At 43.4% G+C, this 25,460-nt stretch overlaps 1 protein-coding gene across 7 annotated transcripts in view; it reads left to right on the top strand.

The window, feature by feature from the left end:
- PCSK5 (proprotein convertase subtilisin/kexin type 5) overlaps positions 1–25,460 on the top strand; it is a 394,890-nt gene that overhangs the window by 226,639 nt on the left and 142,791 nt on the right. For all 7 annotated transcript variants that reach the window (XR_004987160.2, XM_036433764.2, XM_036433763.2 and 4 more), the window contains exons 11-13: positions 8,288–8,405; positions 10,241–10,429; positions 20,882–21,018. Coding sequence is in view for 6 of the 7 variants with exons in the window: in XM_036433764.2 (XP_036289657.1) it covers positions 8,288–8,405; positions 10,241–10,429; positions 20,882–21,018 (444 nt within the window). In the remaining variant the exon portion in view is untranslated. The remainder of the gene's footprint in view (positions 1–8,287; positions 8,406–10,240; positions 10,430–20,881; positions 21,019–25,460) is intronic.

Genomic DNA, 25,460 nt, shown 5'->3' with positions numbered 1-25,460 from the left:
GTGGCTAGCGGTGCTCCCTATTGGGAGCACACTGACCACCAGGGGGTAGCTCCTGCATTGAGCATCTGCCCTCTTGTGATTAGTGCGTGTCACAGTGACCTGTCATTCTGCCCTTTCAGTCAATTGGCATATTACCCTTTTATTATATAGATTTCCAGCTCTATATCTTCAAGACCAATGTCATCTATTACCAATCTTGAATCTCTGCAAAAGGCTCTCCCTCAGTCATTTAAGACTCAGAACTTCTAAAACAACTCATGAAACATTTTTTACAAAGCAGTGTCCTAAAGCTTTCTGGAATCTCAATTAAATGATGCCCTTTCCTTGATCATTGGCTACTCATTAATTCTATCCATGATTTCAAGCCCTCACAGCTCCTTGAGGGACACACCAGTCCCAATGTCCTGTTGCATGACTGACCTCCATTTATACCTTCAGGAGTCCAAATCTTGCTTAAGAATTTAAGAACCATCTCTAGTCGTATTTCTTCTAAGAGCATATACAGTCCTCATTAATGGCTGACATTTTTTTGAGATTTTTATAGAAATTTTCTTCTTATTGCCTCTTAAGCCTAAAAGCTATTTGAGTTTTAGGTAAATAAAAAGGAATGTTCTAATAAACCTATGGAGTACTTGAAACAGTAAGGATAAGTGTTAGCTTTCTTCCCAGTGAAAAGGTGGTTATTTCCAATCGTAGGAAATAATTTCTTCTTTGCTGTCACTCTTCTTTGTGCTTTGTGATCATCACCTCACCAGTGAGTGTTGCTTCCATGTCGGATGAGCCACAGGTGTGTGGAAGGGTGAAAAGTAACTGTATCTTTGTAACCACTGTTAGCCGCTGAGTGTGAAAAGGGACTCACTTGAAATAAATTCATCTAGATTTCCTATTTCTTTCTTTTATGAGAATTTAAGAAAAAAAAGAAAAGTTACAAGAAAATTAAATGAAGAATGATCTAAAAAAATTTTTTTTAAAAATAATACACAAATAAGAGTTTTGTCTGCCTACTCATCAAGATCCCAGTCTGGCATCTATTTGCTTAGGTTGTACACCGAGATCTAGGCTGGGGAGTTGACATATGGCCAATCCAATCTTCAATTAACTTTTACCCAAAAGCCCTTATAATACATTTTTTAATCTTTTTCTCATCTCTGTCCAAATAAGTTTAGTTTCCTAAGAATAAGCACAGTTGTGAACTGCTTATGCCCTGGGATCCATGGCTAGGTCTCCCCAAGTTGGAAAAATAGTTTTCCTACCTCCATTCAAGAATTACTAGTCAATTACCTTAAATTAACTTCCTGCTTATTATAACCATACTGAAGCAAATAAAAGAGGAATGTCCAGAGAAAAGAAGAAAATAATTTGACTTTTTTTTTACAATGGAAAGAAGGAAGGCATATCACCTTATCTCTGTAAATAAAAAAATGGTAAATATGCATTTTTATATATGTATATACCATCTAATAGTGTATATGGAGATCCACATGTAAGGAAGTACATCATACATGGAAAATGACTCAGCTGTGTTTTCCTCAAATCTCCTTAATGCGTCTCTGTGCCCACGAGCCTGTCTGAGTACCTACAGCTGCAGACCGAACCCATCCCGAGCGGAGCTTTGAAGTGCAGACCCACAGCCAGCCAAGTATCTGTGTCTGGAAACCTTCCCCGTCAGGTCCTCAGCAGCACTGGTGGCGGCTGGCACACTTGGATCTGGCTGGCGTTGTTACTAGAGCCGGGATGTTAGGCAGAGCGAGGGAAAAATAACAACAAGCCGGGCGGAGGCAGGCAGGTGCGGGCTGCTCCGCCTTCCTGCCCTGGGGGAGCCTGCACTTTGCATTGTGCTGAGGGAGAGAGCAGGGTAACTGTCCTGCTGACGACCCAAGAAGCCTATTACATGCCTTTCACGTTGAAATCTGAAAGGATCCCTAATGGAGAGGTGGATGCAGGAGAAAGGCAGGGAGGAAGGGAAAGGACGGGTCATTCTGGAAGCATCCTGGCTTTCACCTCTCCGACGTGTTTAGGTGAAGAAATGTTGACGTGGGAGGCTGAAGAGCTCTGCGTGCCCCTCTTCATCATCATGCATCCTCCATTCTGTGTGGTGATGATTTGCCACTCCACTTTACTTTGAAAAGGCAGGACGCGTGTGCTGACATTACGCATGTGGGGGACACGGGGCGCCTAAGGAGAGTGTCGCAGGCCCGCTCACGTTTCACACGCACGCCCCCTCCATTCTGCACATTTGGCCTGGTTGATGGATAGGTGAGGGAGGCACGGTGTCCCCGGTGGGAGCTGTAATTTCAGAGCAGGTGGCTCAGCGCCTTGAGGATCAAAGCCCTCGAGGTGGCCGGGGCTGCACAGGTGCAGGGGCCCTTTGATCTCGGGTTGGAGTTTCTACGCACCCGCAGATCAAGCAGCCCCCTCGTCCAGGAATTTGTGTGACTACTTTTTAGTCTGGGGGCGGCGTGTAGGTAGATGAGAGCAACCTCAGCTGGCCTGATGGCAAGCACCCGAGAACAAGCGAGAGAACAAGCAATTGGCTTGGCTTTTCGTTCTCCCTAGCTCAGCCCTTGCACGTTACCACCAGTGCCCATCCGTGCTGACCCCTCACCCACACCCCACCCACTCAGGCCTGTCCTTGCTGCCCAGTGAGCCACAGGCAGATCTGCTGATGAGTTAGCCAGAAGACTCCATGCTGGCCCCCGGAATGTCCTGAAGCCCCCATGCACCCCAAGGCACAAGTCAGTCACTTTGGCCTTGAGGTCATGTTACCTGACTGCATGTTGGCCGAACTGTATGAAGTACTTAGTGTACTCCAGGCTCTGTTAGGTTTCTTCATCTCCGTTATCTTTTTTATTGATTTCTTACTCGTTTGAAGCCTTTATATATACACACACACACACACACACACACACACACACTCACAGGGATTACAGTTAGTGCTTTTCTTTATTATTTAGTGAAATCATACAATTATTCTTGTCTCATCCCCCCTGCCTAACTCAGAACACAAAATTATTTTCTCTTTCTTTTGGATCCTCATTGTCTTGAATACATAGAGCATGTACCACACACACCCGCCCCCAAGTGGCATGATGATGTGGGTGAAGTAAGTGTATCTGAAATTGACACCTTCTAATAAATAATTAAACCCAATTGATGGACATGTCCCATACCTTGGTGATTATGTGCATCTTAACAAACACGAATCTAAGTTCAGGCTGTAAACCAGTTACTGGTTTATTGATAGTAAACGGTGCGAGTTCTGTGCCCCTCCCAACAGCATCACATTGCTGCCTCCGTTCCCCGGAGGGGGGCCCCTCTCTTGGTTTGCCCATGAATGCGGGGTCCCCTGAGACTCAGGGCTTTCGTTACTAAAACCAGGACCACTGTAGACAAAGCCAGGCATTTAGGGATGCTAGTGGTGAGGAATTATTTCCCTAGTGGGAGAAATTGGCTGGACTTTTATAGTAAATGGGTGGCTGTCATTTAGTGGCACTTTCTCCGGAACAGGCACGATTTGGTATTTCCCATAAGTCCCTTGTTCAGAGGGGGTGTTGTCGCTCGCCTGCCCTGTCTTACACTGCATGCTGCCTGACATTGTTCGTGCACCTGACAGCTGGTAGCAGGAAGGCTTGCTTCGGGAAGCTCAGAAACTTTTAAAAAATCCTTTTTTAACCAATTCCTTTATTGTACATAGAGTGCTCTGCTAATAGTCATTTTAGAGTCATCATGAAATGGCCATTCAGTGTAATATTGAAAAAGAAAAAAGGATTTAAAGTAGCTGGCTCCAGTAAGGATAGTCCTCTGAAAGAGATGGAAATATACCAAATTGCCTTGGTTACAGTTTCCTGTGCTTAGAAACTTCTAATTTTTTTTTTTCTGCTGAGCTCTCTCGATTTCCTTTATCAATGAGTTTTTAGTCCTCCTAGCTAGAACTGTTATTTAAATTAACTGTGTCTCCTTTCAAACTATGCAATAATTTGCTTGCGTGCTTTGCGATTAGCTTCTCTCGGCACTTCTGATCTCATCAGAAAATGAAAATATACCTGTTGGAGAATATTATCTATTTTCCTGCCTTTTCTTGTCCATCGGACTTGGTCCAAGCATAGACACCTTTAGATACCTTTGAATAAAAACTAGCTCTACTTCTGGCATAAGACAATCCACTTTTTTTATTTTTTTTATTTTATTTTTTTTTTAGTTTGTCTGCATAGGCAGTCGTGCAACCTAATAAAACAAATATAATGTTATGCAAGTTTTTCAGCTTCTCTTTATTAAGCTTGCCCAACATCATTCTACCAAGAAATACATTTACTTTCTGAAATATGCTTCAATAATGTTGTTTCAAGGTTGATATTACTCTATATACATGCCTGTTCCCTCAGTAATCTTTCTGAATATTGATTTTGAGTCTTAGCTAATGTTACAACTACAGCTTGCATGTTTACCGCCAACACACATAGCAGTGAAAAATTCTGCTTGAACCGGTGGGATGCTGCTCACACCAATGTATAGTACTCTGACGTCATGGAATTCTGTATTTCACTCAGTGCGTGTGTGAAAAGGGTCCCACTTGATTGGCATAAAGTGATTTTCAGGCTCAGGTTTTGCTCTGAGCGTGGCATGAGAAATGTGCATGAACAGAGTTCCTGTAACCTGTATCACCATTGTTTGCATGGTATATTTGCTATAACCATGAAATTTTAAAATGTGACTGCTAGCTCTATAGTTGAATAAATGTTGGGGTGTGTTAATGATGACTTTATAGAAGTCAACAGTAAAAAAGAATAGATCCTCATTTCCCCTTACAATTCTCTTATAAACATTTTATGCCAAATTAAACACAATGCCTCCTGTCAACTGCATGGATTACCTTCACCCATATTCACAGAAGCTAACCTTGAAGCCAGGTGCTCTGTGGCCACTGGAGGGCAATCTAGTCCTCCTGGCCCATCCTGGTCACAGTGTGATGGGAGAGACAGACCAAATGGTCACCCAGAGGAAGATCAGTGTTTGTGGATTTATAGATCATTTTAGAATGAAAACTTTCTATTTAACAATTATTATGTCAATTGTAATTATATTTCAAAAAATGGTTCATGCCTGCAAACTATTTAATGGCTATTTCCATGTTTGACACATGTTTTTGAAGGAATTTATCTGCCCAGCACATTTGTTGTGTAATTATTTTCTCATTAGTACTTACCAAAAACCAAATAAGTGTCCCTCAGAATGCAAAGTTGATATATTGCTAGCAACCCCCATCACCACCCCATCCACAAAAAAGGAAAGATTTTATTTCGTTTTTTTTCGTGGTCTGTGTATCATGATTGTGGACACATATATAATTTCCAGTATTTTAAAATACTTAAAATCTCCATTAGTGACCCAGTGGCCTTCACTGATGTCATCTAACATTCTCATTTATTTATGACTTATACTAGTCATACATTGTTTTTCTGTTGACTTGCCAGCCTGTAGTTAAGTGGAGCTAGTGAGCTCTTTTCTGAACATCTACATGAGTGTTGTGTGGAGGATGGGAATTGAATTGGAGAAGGAAATAAATGCATGGCCTTTGTAAAGACTCAGAGTGCTTTTCTGCTTAACTACAATGGTAAACAGACAAGTGTTGGTTTGTATCTGATGACCGTGTTAGTGGATGTCCTAGTGGCTGTAGGGTGACAGTTATTGGGAGTGGCAGGGAGCTGAGAGGAGCGGCTCAGCTGGAGCCCAGGCAGGCCAGTTCTGCAAACACTTCAAAGCCCAGAGCCTCCCCACACCTCCACCTGCCCTCTTCCCCACACATCCATATACCAGTCACATCTGTCATCTTTCCCCCCCTCAACTGAGATAAAGTGACAATTTGTGCTGTTTGGAAGCCACTTAACACTAACATGGGGGTGCTTGGGTACTCTGTGGCATTAGAGAGCCTGGCATCTAGCCTCTTTGGCAATAATTTCAGTTCCCCCCAAGGAAAGAACGTAGGATTTATGTGAACTTTAACAAGAGATCTCCACAACTGGGTTTCCTTAAGCCCAGGCTGGACTTTTCTCCTGTACCATGTGGGCCACTCTGCCTCTTATTTAAATAAGGAGGCAAAATTGCTTTGTATAGTATTACATAACTAAAACAAAGCTAACAAAATTGTTCATGGCAGTTACCAATTTGTGATGAAGTTATTGGTGAGTTTTACTTTTTTCTTTTCTGGAAGTCTTTACTAATTTGTTAAAATGAATATGAATTTCTTTTTCATCAAGAAAAAATTCATTTATAATAGAAGTTGCAAAAGTTCATATATAAAAATATTAAAAAAAAATTCTTTGCCATTGCAAGATAATTTTATTCCATTTTATTCATATGTTCTGACTGACTGAATCTGATATTATAATAATGAGCTCTTCCATTTGTATAGTTCCTTACACAGATTTTCTCATGTGGGACATATAGTTAACTTAATAACGGTAATGGGATAAGTAATATATTCCAAAACGAGGAAAAGGTACGCAGGGTAGATATTTTATCTTGTTGGCCAAGAATTATGTAATTAAAAAATAGCAGAAATAGAATAATAATTCTTAATCCTAGAACAATGTTTTTTTTAATGTGTGCTATCTTTTTCCTCCAATATGTATATGTTCTGCTAAATCCCATGAAACATAAAGAAATATAAGATCCAGTTCCTGCCATCAAGTAGTTTATAATATATTCGTTGAAGTAAAATACATATGCTGACAGAGTTAATTATTAATTCAGTTTTGGCATAGATAAAAAGTACAGTGCCTAGTATAGTGCCTGGCACATAGAAGGCACTTAAGAAATGATGGATGGATGGATGGATGGATAGATGGATGGATAGGTCAGTGGGTGGATGAACGAATGGATGGCTGGCTGAGTGAGTAGATGGATGGGTGGGTAGATGGATGGTTGAATGAATGAGTTGGCAGAAGGGCAGATGGGTTGACAAATTAATTAAAAGTATAGGACTATAAAAGAGAAGTTCACTGATCACAGATGATTGAATTTCAGTAATTGGTTTTTACAGTCTAGAGATTATTTCAAGAGATGATAGACTAGCTGGGCCTTCAGGAACTTGTAAGAGTAGAGTTTAACTCTTCATCAAGAGTAGTGAAGGAATTCCAGGCCAAGGGCCCAGCATGAGCAAAGGCGGTAAGACAGAATGAGCACGATATGACTGGGAGTGTCAGGTCTCCAGAAAAGGAATGACTTTTCTAAAGCAAAAGGTTTGGTAAGGAGTTTATTTTGAAGATTAAATGGGATTATATCATAGAACATCTTGAATTTTAAGCTGAAGTATTTAATCCATAAGCCTGGGCAGCTTTAGAAATATTTGCATAAAGTAATTAATGTTATAAGGAAAAAGTTTTAGCCAACAAATTTGGTAGAAGTATGACTTTGTATTAAATATAAAGATGTGAGGCAGTATAATACATGGTGAATATTTGAAGTATTCAACTGGGATTTTAAAGTATTTTCAGAAAGAACTGCACAAGTTGATCTTGCTGTATTATCATTAAAATATTCCTGTATGCAATCGAAGTTTCTGAGGCAGTTCTGTCAAATTCAGCTTTAGATCAATAAGAATTCTCATTGAGAACTAAAAGATTACAACATGGGCTGGCATAAAAGTTAGAGGCCTCCAAATGTTTCATGAATAATGTTTAATAAATTTTTCATATGCTAGAGGAAAGGTAACAATTTATGTCTTCTGGAATATTCAACCTAACTTGTAGGCATGTCCAAAAATTGGCATTTCTTGAATGTAAGTACTCATTGCACTAGAAGAAGTTGCATACATCGTCACTTCTCTTTAAATCTATTACTTTATCTTACAAAATTGATGATGTCATCATAAGTGGTCTTTGAGCGAACATGTGGGTTAGAATCCAGCCCAACCACTGAATTGTTAGGCAATCCCAGCCAAGTTTCTCTCTGAGACTCAATATTCTCATTCATGAATGATGACAATAATAGCATTAACATCTTGATTGTTAGGAAGATCAAATATAAAAATATGCACTTGTGCCTGCCATGTAAGAATAATTCGTAAATGATAGTCGTGTTACTAGTAATAATAATCAATGTGATACACATTCATTTTCTTGTGATTGTTTACTTGTCTTGTTTTATTTGTTTTAAATCATTGCTATAAAGAAAGCTAGGCTCCCTTAGGGTGATGTATGCTCTCTGCTGAATGAAATTATAGCTCAACATGTATAGCACAGGTTGCTCAGGACCACAGCAAAGCTGACCAGCTTCTTGCTTTTCATAGTGAGCCATCTCTATGGATTTGGGCTGATGGATGCAGAAGCCATGGTGATGGAGGCGGAGAAGTGGACCACTGTTCCCCAGCAGCACGTGTGTGTGGAGAGCACAGACCGACAAATCAAGTAAGGTCGCTGCAAGTACATAGCACATCAGTATCTTGAGAGGGTGCAGGCGAAGGCAAGGGCTCAGGATAGCCCTGTGTTACACATGGAAGCTAAAACCCCGTGCAGTTTTTTTCTAATGTAATTATAAAACTCTAATAGAATGTCTGTGATGCTAAGCTATTATATCCAAGTAGTAGGACCCAGGTATCCTTAAAAAAAAAGCATCTCTTAAAAGGTGATTGTAGGGGGGGGGGGAGGAGGAGGACCTTTGATGGGCATTCTTAAGACTTCTACACTATCAATATATCTACTTGTTGTTATCTTCGTAAGTCAATGTGCCCCAAGAGACTAAATAGCATGTTCTGGAAACTTAAACTCCATACCATGTAGCTCTCCACCGTGGGGAGATTGCCATTTCTTTAGAGATCCCAGGGCCCGTTCCTAGGCTTCAGCTGCACAAACTTGAAGGCTGTGCTGACAGGGTTGACTTAGCGAGAATGGGAAGCCTCTCCTTGGTGCTGAATCCACAGAAGAGAATACATCTTCATGATATTATTCGTATTTTGCTTTTGGCTTTCTTTTTTAGAGAGTTGGCTCTCAGAAGAAAAAAGAAATATTTATGGACTTCGTTTGTGATAAAACTAGAGCCATTGTAATTCTCAAAAAAAATTGTCAGGAAGCAGAAATAAATGAAGGAAAGTGGTCCTCCCCCCATTCTTTTGTGGCAAAGAATTAACAGAAAAAAAGTCAAAGGAGTGGAAAGTGAGCCTGTATTTATGGAACACTTATTAAGGGCCATGCCAAGAAACTTCATGTGTATTTTCTTATTAAAAGTTTGTGAACATTTGGGTATTACTCCCATTTGACAAATGAGGAAGCGAGATCAGTGGGAATATTTGTTTACTCATTCACAAATTTATTTACCAGTTTGGCAACTATTTTTCTTGCACTTACTGAATAGCCAGCACTGAGCTAGATGTTAAGGGGAATGAGAAGTGCTTCCTTCCCTTTGGAGTTTACAGTCTTGGGGGAATCAAATCCCCAAAATAAGTAAATATAAGTTACAATAATTGAATGTTGGACATACAAGGGTTAGAAAATAAGCGGTGGGGACATATTTTTCCTGTGGTTCGATGACAGTCTCAGAGAGTGAAATTTAAGTTTTGACCATGTAGAGTCAGACACAGGAACAGCAGAAGGAAAAAAATAAAAAAGGCCCTGAGTTGGAAAACTATTCCAGAACTTGAACTGATGCCAATGTGGCTGGAGCCCAGTGTTCAAGGGTGGCAATGGCACAGAAAGAAGCTAGTGAAGAAGACAGGAACTTGTGGACAAGAGGAAGTGTGCGCCCCTGGGTTATAGAGTAAGGAAATGGTAGACCAGGGTCAAATCCCAAAGTCATGCTAATCCCGAAGCTTTCACTGTACCATGGTACCCTATATCAGTGGCTCTCAAAGTATAATTCATAGATCAGCAACTTCTCTATCACCTGGGAACTTATTAGAAATGCTAATTCTTGGGATCTACCCCAGCCTTCCTGAACCAGACACTGGGGCCAGGGCCCAGCAATCTGTATTGTAAGCTGAGATTCTTAGGTTGGAGAGGCACTATCTGTGTGAAGATAAAAGGCCCTCAATTCCCCCTTTCCTCTTGAGGGCATCTTTCCCGCTGCCTAAAGTGTTAACTACTCCTGTAAGTGACCCAATCATTTGGGGATAGCGCTGCGTCCTTGAGTGTCCAGCAACCAGCTGCTTGTATGACATTGTGCGACATCATTCGAGGCCTGCAAGGCTCTCTTAGCCTAGCTCTCTGCCAGGGACCTCACTCAAACTCCCTCTCTCTCTCTGTTGCAGGACAATTCGCCCCAACAGTGCCGTGCGCTCCATCTATAAAGCATCGGGCTGCTCGGATAACCCCAACCACCACGTCAACTACCTGGAGCATGTCGTGGTGCGGATAACCATCACCCATCCCCGGAGGGGGGACCTGGCCATCTACCTGACCTCACCCTCGGGAACAAGGTCCCAGCTTCTGGCCAACAGGTACCGTGATAACCTCTGCCCACCAGAGTGTGGCACCCACTGACACTCGGCTGTTCTTTAGGGAGGAAAGGGCAGCTGCTCTCTCTTTACTACCCTAAGAGCTCACTGCGGGGCACACGGATGTCATATGGGTGGTCACAGCCCTCACTGCCCATACGTAACTAGAGAGGATGAAGCTGCACAGAACAGTAGCACATGTGATAGTTGGGGAATATGAATGGGATGCTGCAGAGAAATGCAAGGCCACCTGTTGTTCCTTATCCTAAAATGACATCTAGAGCCCTACCTCCTGAGGCCTCTGAGATTCTTCCCCCTGTCCTTAAATGTCCGCTGGCATTTGGGACAGATTAGCTGGCTTCTCTTGCCCAAGCAACTTTCTGAAGTTCAGGGAAATTCTGTTTGTTTTAAGAAGGGCACTGGCACATTTCCCCCCACAAACAGCCCATTAGTAAATGTTTTGCGCTTTGCGGGCCATGTTTCTGTGATAGCTACTCAGCTTTGCCATTAGAGCGCAAAAGCCACTGTAGGTGCCATAAATGGATGGGCATGGCTGCGGTCCAGTAAAACCTATTTACAGAACAGCCGGAGGGCAGAGGGCGGCTTGAGGAAGCGGTGTAGTTGGCTGACCCCTATTTTCAAGGCTGGCCCTTGGACTTTATTGCCCAAAAGGGCACTCAGTCTTCTCTTCTTAGCCTTGTCACTCCCCCCCCCCCCCCACCCCCCGCCCACTCCCTGTGCCAGGATCCTGAGAAAAGGCCAGAACGTTCTAGCCCAGGCTTTCTTTGCCCCACTGGTTTTCTGAGTGGTTGAGAACATGGGTGGGCGTGGGTGCTTGTCAAGAGGTGGGACCCGATGGGAAAATATCAGGTTGTCCTATACACCTCATTCCCATTATGGTTCTAAAGCACAAACCACAAGCAGAAAGGGGCCTAAAAGAGTCTTTAATTTCATATTTTTCTCAAAGAGGAACACTTAATGGGAGCAAAAACCTCATCATCGGTGGCACATAGAGTCCAAATGAAAGCCAACCTGGTGTGTAGACACAGCTCCCTGTCCACGTGCCCCAGGGGGCCCTGGCAGCGGGCTCTTTGTTAGCAGATTAACAACAAGCCGGAGGAAGTGAGAGGCTGGGAGCCAGTGCAGGCCTGCAGATCCAAAGTGATCCTCGGCAGTTGCCAGGTGCTTCTCAGAATCCCCAAATTCTATCTGCTATGGGATAGGGAGAAAAAGGGAGCGCGATACATAGCACTTCCAGGTGACTGGGAGTACGGACTCCTAAATGCTCAATTGCATTTTCTTTCCGAACTTGAAAGACTGGCTGTGTTCTTTAAAACCTGACATCTCCCATTCCGGCCTGGGGAAGTCTGGGCATGGTGCTTTATGACGCGCAGCTAAGCCCGAATCAGTGTGCACAGGTGCAAAAGACAGAAAGGCGCTGGGTCCTCCCCACTCTGCAGATGGGGGTCTCCACTGTCGCCTGCCAGGTCATTGCAAGTACCTGCCTGATGCTTCTTTTCAGCAAGCCAGGCCTTCAGAGGCACAGTGACATGATTAATAGAGGCCACACTAGCCTTCGTTACCGAAGCCAGAGAAGACCCTTTTCTCTGTTGTTTCTTTTCTTTCTTCACCACCATTCATCTGCATGGAACCTGAAAGAGTCTCCAGGTTAAAACATTGTGAGGTGCACACATGTGGGGGCTCTTCCGCCTCCAGCCCCGCTATTGTGGGAAAACAGCCCTTCGCAGTTGCCTTGTGCTTGGAAAGCTCAGCTTCCTCGGCCTTGCTGGGCTCCTCCTGCACATTTTGGTATTTTGTGTTGGCTTCCCCCAAAATGACTTCAGTGAGGAAACTTGTGAGCAGAGGAGCTGTGGGTTCCGCTCGTCACAGGCGTTTGGTGGATGACGAAGTCGCTGGCATCAGTCGCACGTGCATTCTTGAACCACGGACATCTGCTCTGCTCTCTGCAAAGTGCTGAGCTCAAGATCGCTGCCTGACTTGTGCAGGAGAAAAAGAAACACGCATTTCAGGTGCTCAGACACCGGCAGTTACGAGGTTTCCCTCAGGTTCCCCAGTCAAGGGCTCCTGAGAATGAGATTTGCACCCAGAGTGGGGCTTCTGGGTCTGGAGCATTTTCTTTTCTTTCTTTTTTTTTTTTTTTTTTTTTTTTTTTTAATTTAATATATTTTATTGATTTTTTTACAGAGAGAAAAGGAGAGAGAGAGAGTTAGAAACATCGGTGAGAGTCATTGATCAGCTGCCTCTTGCACGCCCCCTACTGGGGACATGCCCGCAACCAAGGTACATACCCTTGACCAGAATGGAACCTGGGACCTTTCAGCCCCCAGGCTTATGCTCTATTCATTGAGCCAAACCGGTTTCAGCTGGAGCATTTTCTTTTTTTTCTTTTTCTTTTTAATATATTTTATTGATTTTGTACAGAGAGGAAGGGAGAGAGATATAGTTAGAAACATCGATGAGAGAGAGTCACCGATCAGCTGCCTCTTGCACACCCCCTACTGGAGATATGCCCGCAACCAAGGTACATGCCCTTGACCGGAATCGAACCCGGGACCTGTTAGTCCCCAAGCCGACGCTCTATCCATTGAGCCAAACCGGTTTCGGCTGTAGCATTTTCTTAACCGCTGCTCTTTTGGACGATTTCCATCTCAGGAAAATTAGCCCCCACAAAGAGGTGCACAGACTACACTGGAGAAGGGGCTGACGGCCCCGAGAGACATAAAGGATGTTATGAATTCATTTGTCTACGGCTTCCCCAAAACATTGCTCTGAGCAGCTGACTCCTTAAATGTAAAACAGCTGCCCCAGGTCCCAAAGCCGCCACACTGGGCCGTGCTCCAGGGTCTGGCTCCCCTGCCCCTGCTGTGCTTGACACTGGTAGCATCCCTCCTATCGAGGTGGCTCCTGGAAGGACGGTTCCTCTTGGCATTTCCTCCTCCTGGCATATTCTGAAGCTTCAATTTTACGAGAGGAAATCTCTACTCAAAACCACTCCGTCTCAGGCCTAGTGGCAAGGAATCCTTGTGTCCTGTCACCTTGGCCCTGTTTCAAAAACACATTCCTGGGACTGGGACCTGAGGGCTAGCAGCACAGAGAAGGGAGGAGTGGAGAGGCGAGGAGGGGAGGCCTGCTTCTTTTCTGGTTGCCTCCTTGTTGGTCTGCAGGGCAAAACACCTCAAGGAAAAGGTGACTAGGTTGGGTTTTAGAAGGAATTTGTGTATCAGAGATTATTAATGAGAGCAATCAATTGTTCCCGCTGTTTACACATCTTGCCTTCAGGGAAGTCAAGATTTCTGAAGATCACATCCAGCAGAGAACACTGTGCAATTAAAAGATAGGATTCTGCAAGGTTTGAAATACAGAGTTTCCCTAGTGCGGGAGGGGGCATTTGAAGTGAAGAGGTAGAGCTGAAGCCGAGAGTCACTCCCACTGGGTCCCTCCTGCTCCTCCCGGAGGTGCAGCTCCTCACAGGGAAGGGGACTGGCTGCTGCAAGGAGGGAGGGTGCAGAGCAGCGAGCCCACACCCCTTTTATGAGGCAAAACTAGGTCTGTGGATAAGGAGGGGAGACAAGCCGCTCCCTTCTTCCCTGGGACTGTTCTCCTTTTCACTGTTGACAAAATAGGTATTACAATCTTGGGTCCCGGAAAATATTATCCTTAAGGGTAAATTCCCAAAGGAAATAAAGTCCTTCTCTTCCTAGACATTTCTGTGAGGCATTTCTTCTGTGCATCCTGCGTTTCCCCTCCGCACAGCAAGTCTTGGGGAATGGATTTTCCACCCCGTGGGTGGCTGAGCACGTTAGGGCTTCTGGGCCATCTGGAGCCCCTCGGCCGCCCTGTGCGGGCTGTGGGCTGCAGGGCACTTGCTGGAGCTCCCGTGGAGAACAGCTGCTGGAGAAAGAGCATTTACCCAGGCATCTGCAGGTGCTGCGCCTGGAAGGCACTCTCGCTATTCTGAGCCAGTCCAACTTGAGCTTGTGCCCCGTTCTCCCAGCAGGCAAGCACCGCTGGGAAGCCAGGTGGGGGATTTAGTGGGAGATGGGAAACCTGAGTAAACAGAGGAGTCCCCGAATGGACAAAGGGGCAGTGCCTCCTCTTCCCTTTGTTTCCCCTGCCCTCCTGCCCTCTGGGTCCTCCCCTCAGCCTGTGTGCCCTGCCTCACAAAGAGCAGAGCTGAATGATGGCCCCGGATTGTTTGCTTCTGGGGAGAAGGTGGAGATCTAGCACCGTGGGGTAGCCAGGGCAGCTGGGAGGCCTTGAAAATGTTTTTAGACAAGAGCAGCTTTAGATAGGAGCTTTTGTTCTATGACATTCACAATCTGCCCTTGTAAAAAATGTTCAAACAAAAGCATGTCTTATCAGATTCTTCCTTCAATTGCACTTGTTTAGAATTAGGAAAAGCTGTCATCATCTTCCCCCTCCCTGGACCTCCCCTCCCCCAACTCGTTGAGTTTTAGAGTTAGTCTCTCTGGATTGGCTCTGGGTTCCACAATTTGGCCTCTGACTGAAAGCTGAAACTTTGCCTCCCTTTCTAAATTTGATTACCGCTGAGTATCTGCTTCTAATCAGGATTGTTAAGTACAGAGAAGGTGCATTTTCTGAGCTGCAAAACCCTATAGCCTTCTATCATGGACTACGGCTGAGTGTGGTATTTATATTTGAATCATTTTGGTTGCGGCCCTGCCCACATGTTCAGCCACAGACTATGGACATTTGTAAAGTGTCATGCTATATACATGTACGTGGGACTTGGCGATACAAATTATACTTCCGCAGTGAACATTTTCATTTCAGTTAGGCCTCTTCCTTCATTCAAAAGAAGAAACGGCCTTAGAATTAGCCAGGACTGGGTTGGTCTTAACTTCACCAGTTTTTATGTTTGACTTTGGAAAGGTGATGCTCTCATCTGGAACACAGACCTAGTAGTGTCTGCCTCACATTAAATAAGATAACGTTAAGCTGGTCCTCAGCACAGCCCCTGGCACAGTAAGTACTCAGGGAGCGCTAGCCTCCATTGCCCTGCACTTCTCCGCGCACCTGGTGAGTGACTCAGGCAGGCAGGTGGCTGGCCCCTCTCCCAGAGGTGGTCACCTGGAGGTCTGGGGTGAGGACCATGCATGTGCCTTTCTGATAAGCTCCCAGGTGGTGTCGAGGCTGCTTGACCACACACCACACTTTAGCATCGATTTAGAAGATAATCCAGCTGAAACTGGTTTGGCTCAGGTAGGGGTGTCGAACTCAATCAGAGAAGGGGCCAAAATCTAAAATCCAGCCTAAATCGCGGGCCGAATGGTTTACTGAACAGTCATAAACTGTCATTGTGATGGAAACGCAGCGGAGTGCAGTGATGACAGCGCGGTGCGGGCCACATTGCAAGGCCTGGCGGGACGGATTTGGCCCGCGGGCCTTGTGTTTGACACATGTGGGATAGAGCATCAGCCTGCAGACTGAAGGGTCCCAGGTTGGATTCCGGTCAAGGGCATGTACGTTGGTTGCGGGCACACCCCCAGTGGGGTGTGTGCAGGAGGCAGCTGATCGATGTTTCTCACTCATCGATGTTTCTAACTCTATCTCTCTCTCTTCCACTCTGTAAAAAAATCAATAAAATATATTAAAAAAATAAAAGATAATCCAGCTTTGTCATTTTTGTGTCAGAAGACACGAAAGGCAGTATGTGCTAGATGCTGTGCAAGTAATTTACAGAGGAGTTTAAAATATAAGGCAGGTACTTCGATAAAAGCCATCGACTATAAAATGGACTAAATCCTCAGAAGATTAAGTACTTACGTCATATACCTACCCACAAGAAAAAATGCTTTTTGGGGTAGGTAGATTAGTAATAGTATGCATGTTGAAAGTTTTTAAAAACGCATCTTTTTAGGTAATCCAAACCTCTAGAACCAGTATCTTTCACTCCACCTTTCTTAAATAAATGATTTAGGTTAGAAAGAAAGAAAGAAAAAAACAAAAAAACAATAGTGTGTCTTCAATACCCTATTTCAGAAGCAGATTATTGAAAACTTACAAAATCCAACAGCTAAAGAAAATAAAAAAACTAAAATGCAGTTGAGACAAATGTGCGTTTTAAGCATATATGCTCTACCTTAAATGGGGATGAAGCACTTAAACGTTTTGAAACAGAGAAAACTTCCAAAAATATTGGTTTACTGTCTTTTTATAGTGAACATAAATACTGTTTGTTTGGTAGGGTGAAATTAAGATCCATTTACAATTTTAGAAATGATTCTGTACACATAGCTGTCAGTATTTATACTAAACGATTGCTGTAACATCATAGGAAAATGTTGTGGCCTGAATGGTTTGGCTCAGCTCCTTAAGTGAGAAAGGGGGAGGAGGGAGCTTACAGTAATTATATAAGGTATTTCCTGGGTTACTTCCTCGAAGGATGTACTACCAGGCTTCATCCAAAATAACTTATTTGTAAACTGCTCACAGGGATAGGGCCGTGGAGCACCATTTAATAACTGGATGCATCATTTCTGCCACCGTGTGCACATCTCCTTTCGTTGAGCGCGTTATTATGAAATCAGCTCTGACAGGACAGGGTTTTACCACAAAAGGAGATGTGGATACTGGAGTTCACCTACTCCAGCTTGCTGCGCCCTGGCCCTGCTTCATTGGCGTCTTACCCACTCAGATGGTGCTGGCATGTGACTGGTTTCTCCACTGATGGCACAGCAGAGGCGTTCACACTGGGCATTGGCCTTTTTGGTTGCTATACAGAGACCACACAATTAGAATATCCTTAACAGGTGTCCACCATCTGACACTGGATTATCTTGAGCAAGTATATTCTTGCAACACAAGTCTAATCTACTAGCGACTAGCAACAGGACTTCTTGTCATGTGCAGGTCATGTGGTGTTTTTAAAAAGTGCGGTGCTATAAACAAGGAACCGTTTAAGTGTTGAGTCAGCACTAAAATAAAAGATAGGGTGAAGTTAGAACACTGAATGCCCAGCTAGTTAAAACAACAGCCATCAGTGTCTGTGTCTCTCCCCATCAGCTCTCTTAACAAAATGGAATGATTGGGTTGAGCCTCGTTTTAATTCCTCTTCTCAGCTTTTACATTCCCGTGAAATTAATGATAGTGCCAACTCTGCAGAAAGTGAGGAGACCAGGGGCTAACTGGTGAGCCAGAGAGACATAGCCTGTTTATATTCCAGCCTTGAAACACTTGTCTGAATGCTGATTTGTGAATAATTCTTCCTGGCACCTGGCGTATATTTAATTTTTGTTTCCAACGTGATTTAAAAGTGATTAAATGCGATGGAATGGTTTTCAGAGGTGGACAGGAAAGGGTGGACAGGAAGAAACAGAGGGTCAGCTAACCCAGCAGTCAAACAGCTGACCTGGGAGGATGAAAAGCCGGTCGAGGTCATGGAAACGAGATGGCCTCTCGTGTGGCGGCAGCCTCAGTCTCCTCTGTCGTTTTTGGACGTGAGGCCAGCAGCCAGACGTTCTGTCTAAACTGTTTGGGAATTGCCTTGAAGTCTGGCACTCTTAGGAAGGTATGACAAGTGGTTGCTTCAGTGCCCTCAGATGGCTCAATGGCCACCAGAATGAGAGCCTAACTTAGACTGTGGGCTAGGAAGTGGTTCTAGACTGGTTTTCTGCTTTCCCCAATTTCTGTGTCAACATGTTCCCGTTAGTAACGTGTCTCTGCCAACGTGAAAAGCTCCTCTCCCCCACCTCTGTGTCTCCCAGCATGCATATTTTCCAGGTTTAACGTGAAGAACTCTTGTGTATATAAGTCAGTTCTTCAGTGACTCAGCAATTTCTTCCTGGCCAGATCGTTTTAAGCCATAACCTTGTAAATGAGCCCTATGATGGTAGCACGTGACTTGTAGGATCTCCATCAAACGTACCATCCTCACTGCATAGAAGATCTGATACAGGTGCGGACACATTCATATAAGGAGCCACTAATCCCATGCCTGTCATGGTGAGGGAAAGCTGCCAGACCCAGTGAGGTCCTCGTTGAAATAGCAGACCCCTCTCTGCTCATAGCTAAACTTTACAGATAGCATATAGATATTCTTAAAGAGAAAGGGGCTTAGTGCCCATGTAAGGTTTGAAAATCCCTGACTATCAGTAACCCCATTATGGAGATTACCATGACATACCTGAATACCCCAAAGATCTGAGATGTCCTCCAGAAAGGAAATCTGTTCAACTTTAACTCAGCCTTTCCCAGAGTTTCTGACATGGGACACTGAGAGAATGCTACTAAATAATTTTCATTTTTCTTGTTTCAAGGGCTCAGGAACATGCAGCAAGTCATATTCCTGTATATTGTTTTTCTCCTGGGAATACTGCTAGGTATCAGCCATTTACCTAACACAACCTACAGCTGTGTCACCCAGCCTTGCTGCTTTTGAATCCAGCTAGCATTTTAGAAGGAGCCTCTGTGGTATGCTTTTTTAAGAAGAAAAAATTAGAGTCTTAGTATATTTATGTTGTAAGGAGAGTAAACTAGTTATTTTTTGTTTTTAAAAGGGCACATTTTACCCCAGAAGGGAGAACTACATAGGATGTCAAATTATCACCACCAGTTTGCTCAGTGAACATAAAATCACCATCAACATCCACTCACCATAAGCTCTGCATCTGTCTCCACTGAAGTGCAGAGATGGCCCAGTAACTGGGCATCATTGTATCTAAAACAGTGCTAGACGTATTTCCCTCTCGGTCCACCCCTCTGGCTCTCAGATTATTTCATTCTTTTTTTAATAAAAATAATAGATGCACATGATTTTAAAAAGAAAAGTTCTTTGAAAATATGTGATACTTGTCTCATCTTTTAGTTTTCACCTTCTAGGCCCCATCTCCACAGGAATCTGTTGGCTGTGTTTTCAGGAAGTCAGATGTACATGATATGCCTATATACATGATAGGCCGATTTCTTGATGTGCTAGTTTTACACATGATCTATTGATATCTCTTTGATCTAATGAGGATTCTATTTCCTTACTTTCTCATATTTTGCAAACCTCAGCATTACTTCACAAGAAACAATGCTAGCTATTTCAAGTAGGAGAGGATTTCATGTAGGGAATTAAAACCTTAGGAAATCACTAGGCCTGGTGAGTGGGGCTTAGTGGTTGAGAGTCAACCCAGGAACAAAAAAATCACGGTTCAATTCTTGGTCAGGGCACATGCCCAGGTTGCAGGCTCAAACCCGGGGGGGGGGGGGGGGGGGGGGGCGGTGCGTGCAGAGGCAGCCAATCAGTGATTCTCATCATTGATGTTTCTATCTTTCGTGTCTGAAATCAATAAAAACATGTTTTTTAAAAATTCATTTGAAGGGCTGAAAGATCAGAGTCTAGGCTAGAATCTGAGGAATGACTCCTAAACTGGAGAAGATGAGTGGGCAGCCTTTTGACTGAGTGTAATTTACATATCATACAATTCACTTCTTAATGTAACCAATTCAGTGAGTTTTAATGTACCTATATGGTTGTATAACCATGCACCATTACTTTCAAAATGTGAAACAGTTCCATCACACCTTAAAACCTCCACCATAGCCCACTCACCTCCCTCGCAGTTGTGACAACCACTGAGCTGTTTCTGTTTATTACTTTTTCTAGAATGTAGTCTTTTGTGTCTGATTTCTTTGACTCACCTTAATGCTTTTGAAATTCATTCATGGTATTACTAGTTCATTAGTTTTTATTACTGTTGAAGGACATTTGAATTGTTAACAGCTTATGACTGCTTTGAATAGAGCTGCTGTGCACATTCACATGTTGTCCTTTGCGTGGACATGTCTTCAGTCTCTCGGGTAGATATATAGGAGGGGAGTGTTGAGTTGTGTGGTAAGAAACGAGACCCTGTTCTAGAGCAGCAGGCCCATTTTGCATTCCCATTAGCAGTGTAAGGAGTGCCAGTTGCACCACATCTTCAACACGTGGAACAGTCCCATCTTGTGGTAAAAGTCTTAACCTAATTTTCCTGGTTCTCCAGGGGTGGTGCCTTCTAAATTTGCGATTGCATGGACAGCCCATGCCTGGTTCCCTGGGGGAGAACAATGAATGATACATGTTTGTATATACTAATCAGTGATGTCCAGAATGAATATAGCCTCCAGTTTTTTTTGTGTGTGTGTTTTTTTTAATATATTTTATTGATTTTGTACAGAGAGGAAGGGAGAGAGATAGAGAGTCAGAAACATCGATGAGAGAGAGTCATCGATCAGCTGCCTCTTGCACACCCCCTACTGGGGATATGCCCGCAGCCAAGGTACATGCCCTTGACCGGAATCGAACCCGGGACCTTTCAGTTCCCAAGCCGACGCTCTATCCATTGAGCCAAACCGGTCCTGGCAATATAGCCTCCAGTTTTGAGGCAAACATGCAGATGGATTTGAAAAGATAATTGATCATAATGTTGACTTATGGTCCTCTCTCAGGCTTTTTGACCACTCCATGGAAGGATTTAAAAACTGGGAGTTCATGACTATTCACTGCTGGGGAGAAAGAGCCGCCGGTGACTGGATCCTTGAAGTCTACGACACTCCCTCCCAGCTGAGGAACTTCAAGACTCCAGGTGAGAACTTTCTGTCTGTAATTTAATTTGCTGTGTAAAAAAAAAAATGAGTATATGTCGGTCGAGGAGTGTTTCACACTCATATATCAACATCATTCTTTTTCATGTAATCCTGTGTTTTGAGTTTTGCATGTATCCTAGTTCTCAAGATTATGATTTCAGAGGTAATAATTCAAGGATAAGAAACAAAGAATAAATATTTAGATATGAGTACAGGATAAAACATGACAGCTATTGATTGATATTACAAAATATAAGAGCCATATCTCTGCCACCTCCCCTTACTTTTTTTGTCCATAAACTAGCCAGCCTTGTCCACCTGTACTGGGTCAAATTGCTGGGTTATACGAGGAGACACATTTCCATGCAGGCAAGACATTGGGCTGGCCTGTGCCAGCTCAATGGTTGCCACTAAAGAAAGTGAATGATGGTATTGAACCCAAAACTAAGGAAAATGGAAAATTACTTGATATGTTAAAAGAAACAAAACATGGCAATTACTATGTTAACAAAGGTCTTTTCAGTTGACCTCAGACTCCTGTTGCTGCGTGTGACCTATTTCCCTCTCCATGGAAGCTATTTCTAACCTTAAAAATGTGTGTGTGGGAGGTGGGGGAGGGGAAAGGGAGCAGTTCCTTGCAGCAGCCTATACTACCCGTGATGGAGCCCTATGGAGTACTTGGCTCAGTGGGAAATGATATGTGTGATAAGGAACCCAGCTTTCCACCCAGCGGTGGACATATGTTCGATTGTCTGAAAAACTCATGCTTCTCAGTGTTCTGTCTAATCCAGCTGCAGAAGAATCAGGCCTCAGAGTGATTTTAGGACTGACATCCAAGTCCAGCCCTTTCCTGATAGCAGAATAAATTAACCCAGACATTCTGTAGTTAATTGTAAGAGTGTGTACCGTTCAGGTACAGGGGGCTACAGATAGAGGAGGAGCAGGTCCCCAGCCGAGCACAGGGTGAATACGAATGTGCATTTACCAGACTTTGGCCCACCAGTCAGTTTCTCATTCTGAGAGGTCCATGTTTGATCACACAGTTTGGCCATCTTTTCCCTGATTCTGAGCTGGGTTTTATCTATGTGGCCACAGTGGTCCCATAATCAGAGAGGTTAAAAGGAGCATGGTGGCAAGGTCACAAGGTGCTCTGGGTCCAGCTCACTTCCAGCATGCAGCCTGAATATAATGGTTGACAAGGTTTTATCCAGAAATCAAATGTTTGTCAACAAGGTTAGGGTTGGTAGAAAACATTCAGATAAACTAAATCCTGGTTTCTGGATGCTTTCACTGGTTCATCGTATAATTAGTTCCCAGGACCTGCCCTCTCCTTCCCTCTCCTGTCCTCTCCTCTCCTGTCCTCCTCTCCTCTTCTCTTCTGAAGCCATGCTCCTGTCCTGCTGTGGGGGTGACTGGCTGTGCTGCCCTCGCCAAAGGCTGCTCCCAGTGGATCCGTCAGCTGGTGTCACTACAGGGCTTTTATGTGGCGGGAGATCCCAGAGAAATAGACACTGACGATCTTGGCAGTTGGGTTACGAAGGGGTTGGGGTTGCAGCTTGCAGTCGCCAATCTTTTGGACTTCACCGACCACCAATGGTCCGCAGACCACGGTTGGTGACAGCTGGTTTAGGGTAAGGACACAAGGGTTGCATTTTCTAATGAGAATTTAAGGTGGTATAAAACTAATTTAAAGTGACTGCTCTTTATTATCACCATGAACCAGCAATTCTGAAGGATGTCAGTGATGAAATGGTCCTCCCCTGCCCGCAAGAGCACGCTGCCCTGAGGGCACACTGCCGGATGACCTGACATTTGTGTGCAAGGGTCAGCGGCTCGGAATATAAATCTCTCCGTCCTCAAGGAGTTCAGAGTCTGTACAGTTAGTTCCGTCTGGTTCCCCGTGTTGAAAGCCCTCTGAAATGGCCCAGAAAAATCCAGATTGTATGTTTCGTGGCACTGGCTGCTCCTTATACTTTTTAAATGATCACATTTAACCTGTCACTTCCACTCATTTTAGAGATGTTCTTTTATGCCAGAAGAGAGGTACTCTAATGCTGTTACTGGTATGTGAGTGCACGCACACATTTCTGTCATTTCTATGGTGAACACTCAGGTGGAAGGTCTCTCTATAATGCTTATTAACCTGCTAGGTATTCAGTTGGAGGTGTACAATTTTCTAGCCCAGTTAAATGGTAGGATCATTTCCAAATAGTAGTTCCTAGCTCCAAACCAAAATTATACTTGTTTATTGTTTCTTAGCATTTGTATGTTATATAAAGATTCGGTGAGCAGTTTTTTGTTTTGTGACATATTAAACCTATTTCAAATTTTCTGTATTGGGCAGATTGCATTTATATTAGCAAGTAGAATGAATTTTTCTCATTCTATATTTAAACTGCTATTTCCTGGCACAGTTGCAGTATCAATTGCAAAATCACCAATCAAATTTAGCAAGTGAAAAAAGTGATATGGAAGGGGGAAAAATGATGGCCCAAACATGGCAGTATTTTATGTAACCTGTGGCGGGGGTTCTAAGGAAATAAAATGACATAGTAAGTGAAAAATGAAAAGACACTCTCAGTGGACTTAGGAAGCACTTCAGAAATGGCACGAAAAGATGTAATCATTTATGAGACAGCACTCTTCAGAGCATTTAGGAGGGTAAATTTTCAAATTAAAATAATTATAAATTAAATAAACCAGCTATTAGGGTGACCATGGATTGGATTTCCTACGATGCCCTTGGGTCATATGCTCCATCTATACACTCAAGAGGTGCTATCGGGAAAAGGGGTTCTCTTTTGCATTGCTGTCTATAGGCAGTTTTTCATTTCTTACTTATCACACACCACTTGGAATTCTGAGATTATACAGCACCCTGATTATGAAAAGGACAGTCACAGTGAGTCCAAAGAAAAGCTCGCAGAGGGCAAACCTCGTGGACACCAGTGTGCTGACCCAGTGCAAATGTCAGAAAAACAGTGTGGCACAGAATACTGTATATGCAATTTTACACATCAGGCTGGGCTGAGGTGACCCCCTCCCCCGCCCTGTGCATGTATTTTGTGCACCAGGCCTCTAGTTTATAATAAACACATATAAACAATCATATGATACATACACCTTCACATGTGGTGTACATATCTTTCCAAATTGTTGTCTGAATTTTCCTTTGTTTAAATACCCAGAAGAGGAATTGCTGGACTATATATATGGTAGTTCTATGTTTACTTTTTTAAAGAAACCTCCATACTGTTTTCCACAGTGGCTGTACCAATTTACATTGCAGCCAATTGTGCATGAAGGTACCCATTTCTTCACATCTTTGCCAACACTTGTTATTTCTTGTCTTTTTTATAATAGTTGTTCTAACAAGTATGAGATAATATCACATTGCAGTTTCTCTGTTGATTAGTGAGAACTGCTGCCCTCTTTTTGGGGTTTAATGATAGTGTCAGCTTAAAAAGGTCTTCAGGGAGAGACTCAATCATGTTGAGAGTCATGTGGACCACATGACCAGAATTGCTCTGCCCTGGACTAATTCAACTCTTAACAGATTCCCCAAGGGAGATTACATCAGTCAGTCTACTGAAAAACCAGAGCTAATTTTTCTATCCAAACGAGGGGGGGGAAATTGCCACTCAACATGGTAGGACATCCAGTAATTTGTATATCACCTATATATCTACATCTGTCCCTCTTCTACCTACCTACCTACCGATCAATCTAGTTTCCTCTGTAGCAAGGCTCAGCAGCTTATTAACTGTGAGTGCCATCATGCAAACCAAACAATACATCTGAAAGAGCCATTGTGAGTGAAGGAAACAGAGGCTGGGAGATGGGTCAGAATTGGTCAGAGTCTCCAAGAAATTTAAGCAAGGTAGCTAACTCAGCAACAGATTTTCTTGTATGTTTATTTTATATCCTGCAACTTGACTGAATTAGTTCTAGAAGCTCTTTTGTTAAGTCTTTAGGGATATATATATATATATATAACCAGTTGCTATATATAACCAGTTGCTATGACATGCACTGACCACCAGGGAGCAGACGCTCAATGCAGTGTGTGCCCACAGCCAACCTCCTGCAGCCCTGATTGGCCCCATCTCTTGCTGGGTCAAAGGATTGCACCAATGCATGAATTCATGCACCAGGCCTCTAGTGTATGGTGTGTGTGTGTGTGTGTGTGTGTGTGTGTGTGTGTGTATAGTTATCTGCAAATAGTGACAGTTTTATTCTTCCTTTTGGAATTGGATGTCTTTTATTGCTTTTTCTTGACTAATTGTTCTGGCTAGGCCTTCCAATTCTATGTTGACTAAAAGTGGCAAGAGTGGACATCTTTGTTTTGTTCCTTACCTTAAAAAGCCTTTTGTTTTTCACCATTGAATATGATATTAGCTGCCTTATGGCCTTATTTCTGTTCCCTGTACATCTACTTTAT

Source organism: Pipistrellus kuhlii, unplaced genomic scaffold (assembly GCF_014108245.1).
Source record: "Pipistrellus kuhlii isolate mPipKuh1 unplaced genomic scaffold, mPipKuh1.p scaffold_m20_p_12, whole genome shotgun sequence".
In the NCBI taxonomy this organism is placed as follows: Eukaryota; Metazoa; Chordata; class Mammalia; order Chiroptera; family Vespertilionidae; genus Pipistrellus; species Pipistrellus kuhlii.
The sequence above is the reverse complement of the archived record's forward strand: the minus strand, read 5'-3'. Positions and strand labels throughout refer to the sequence as shown.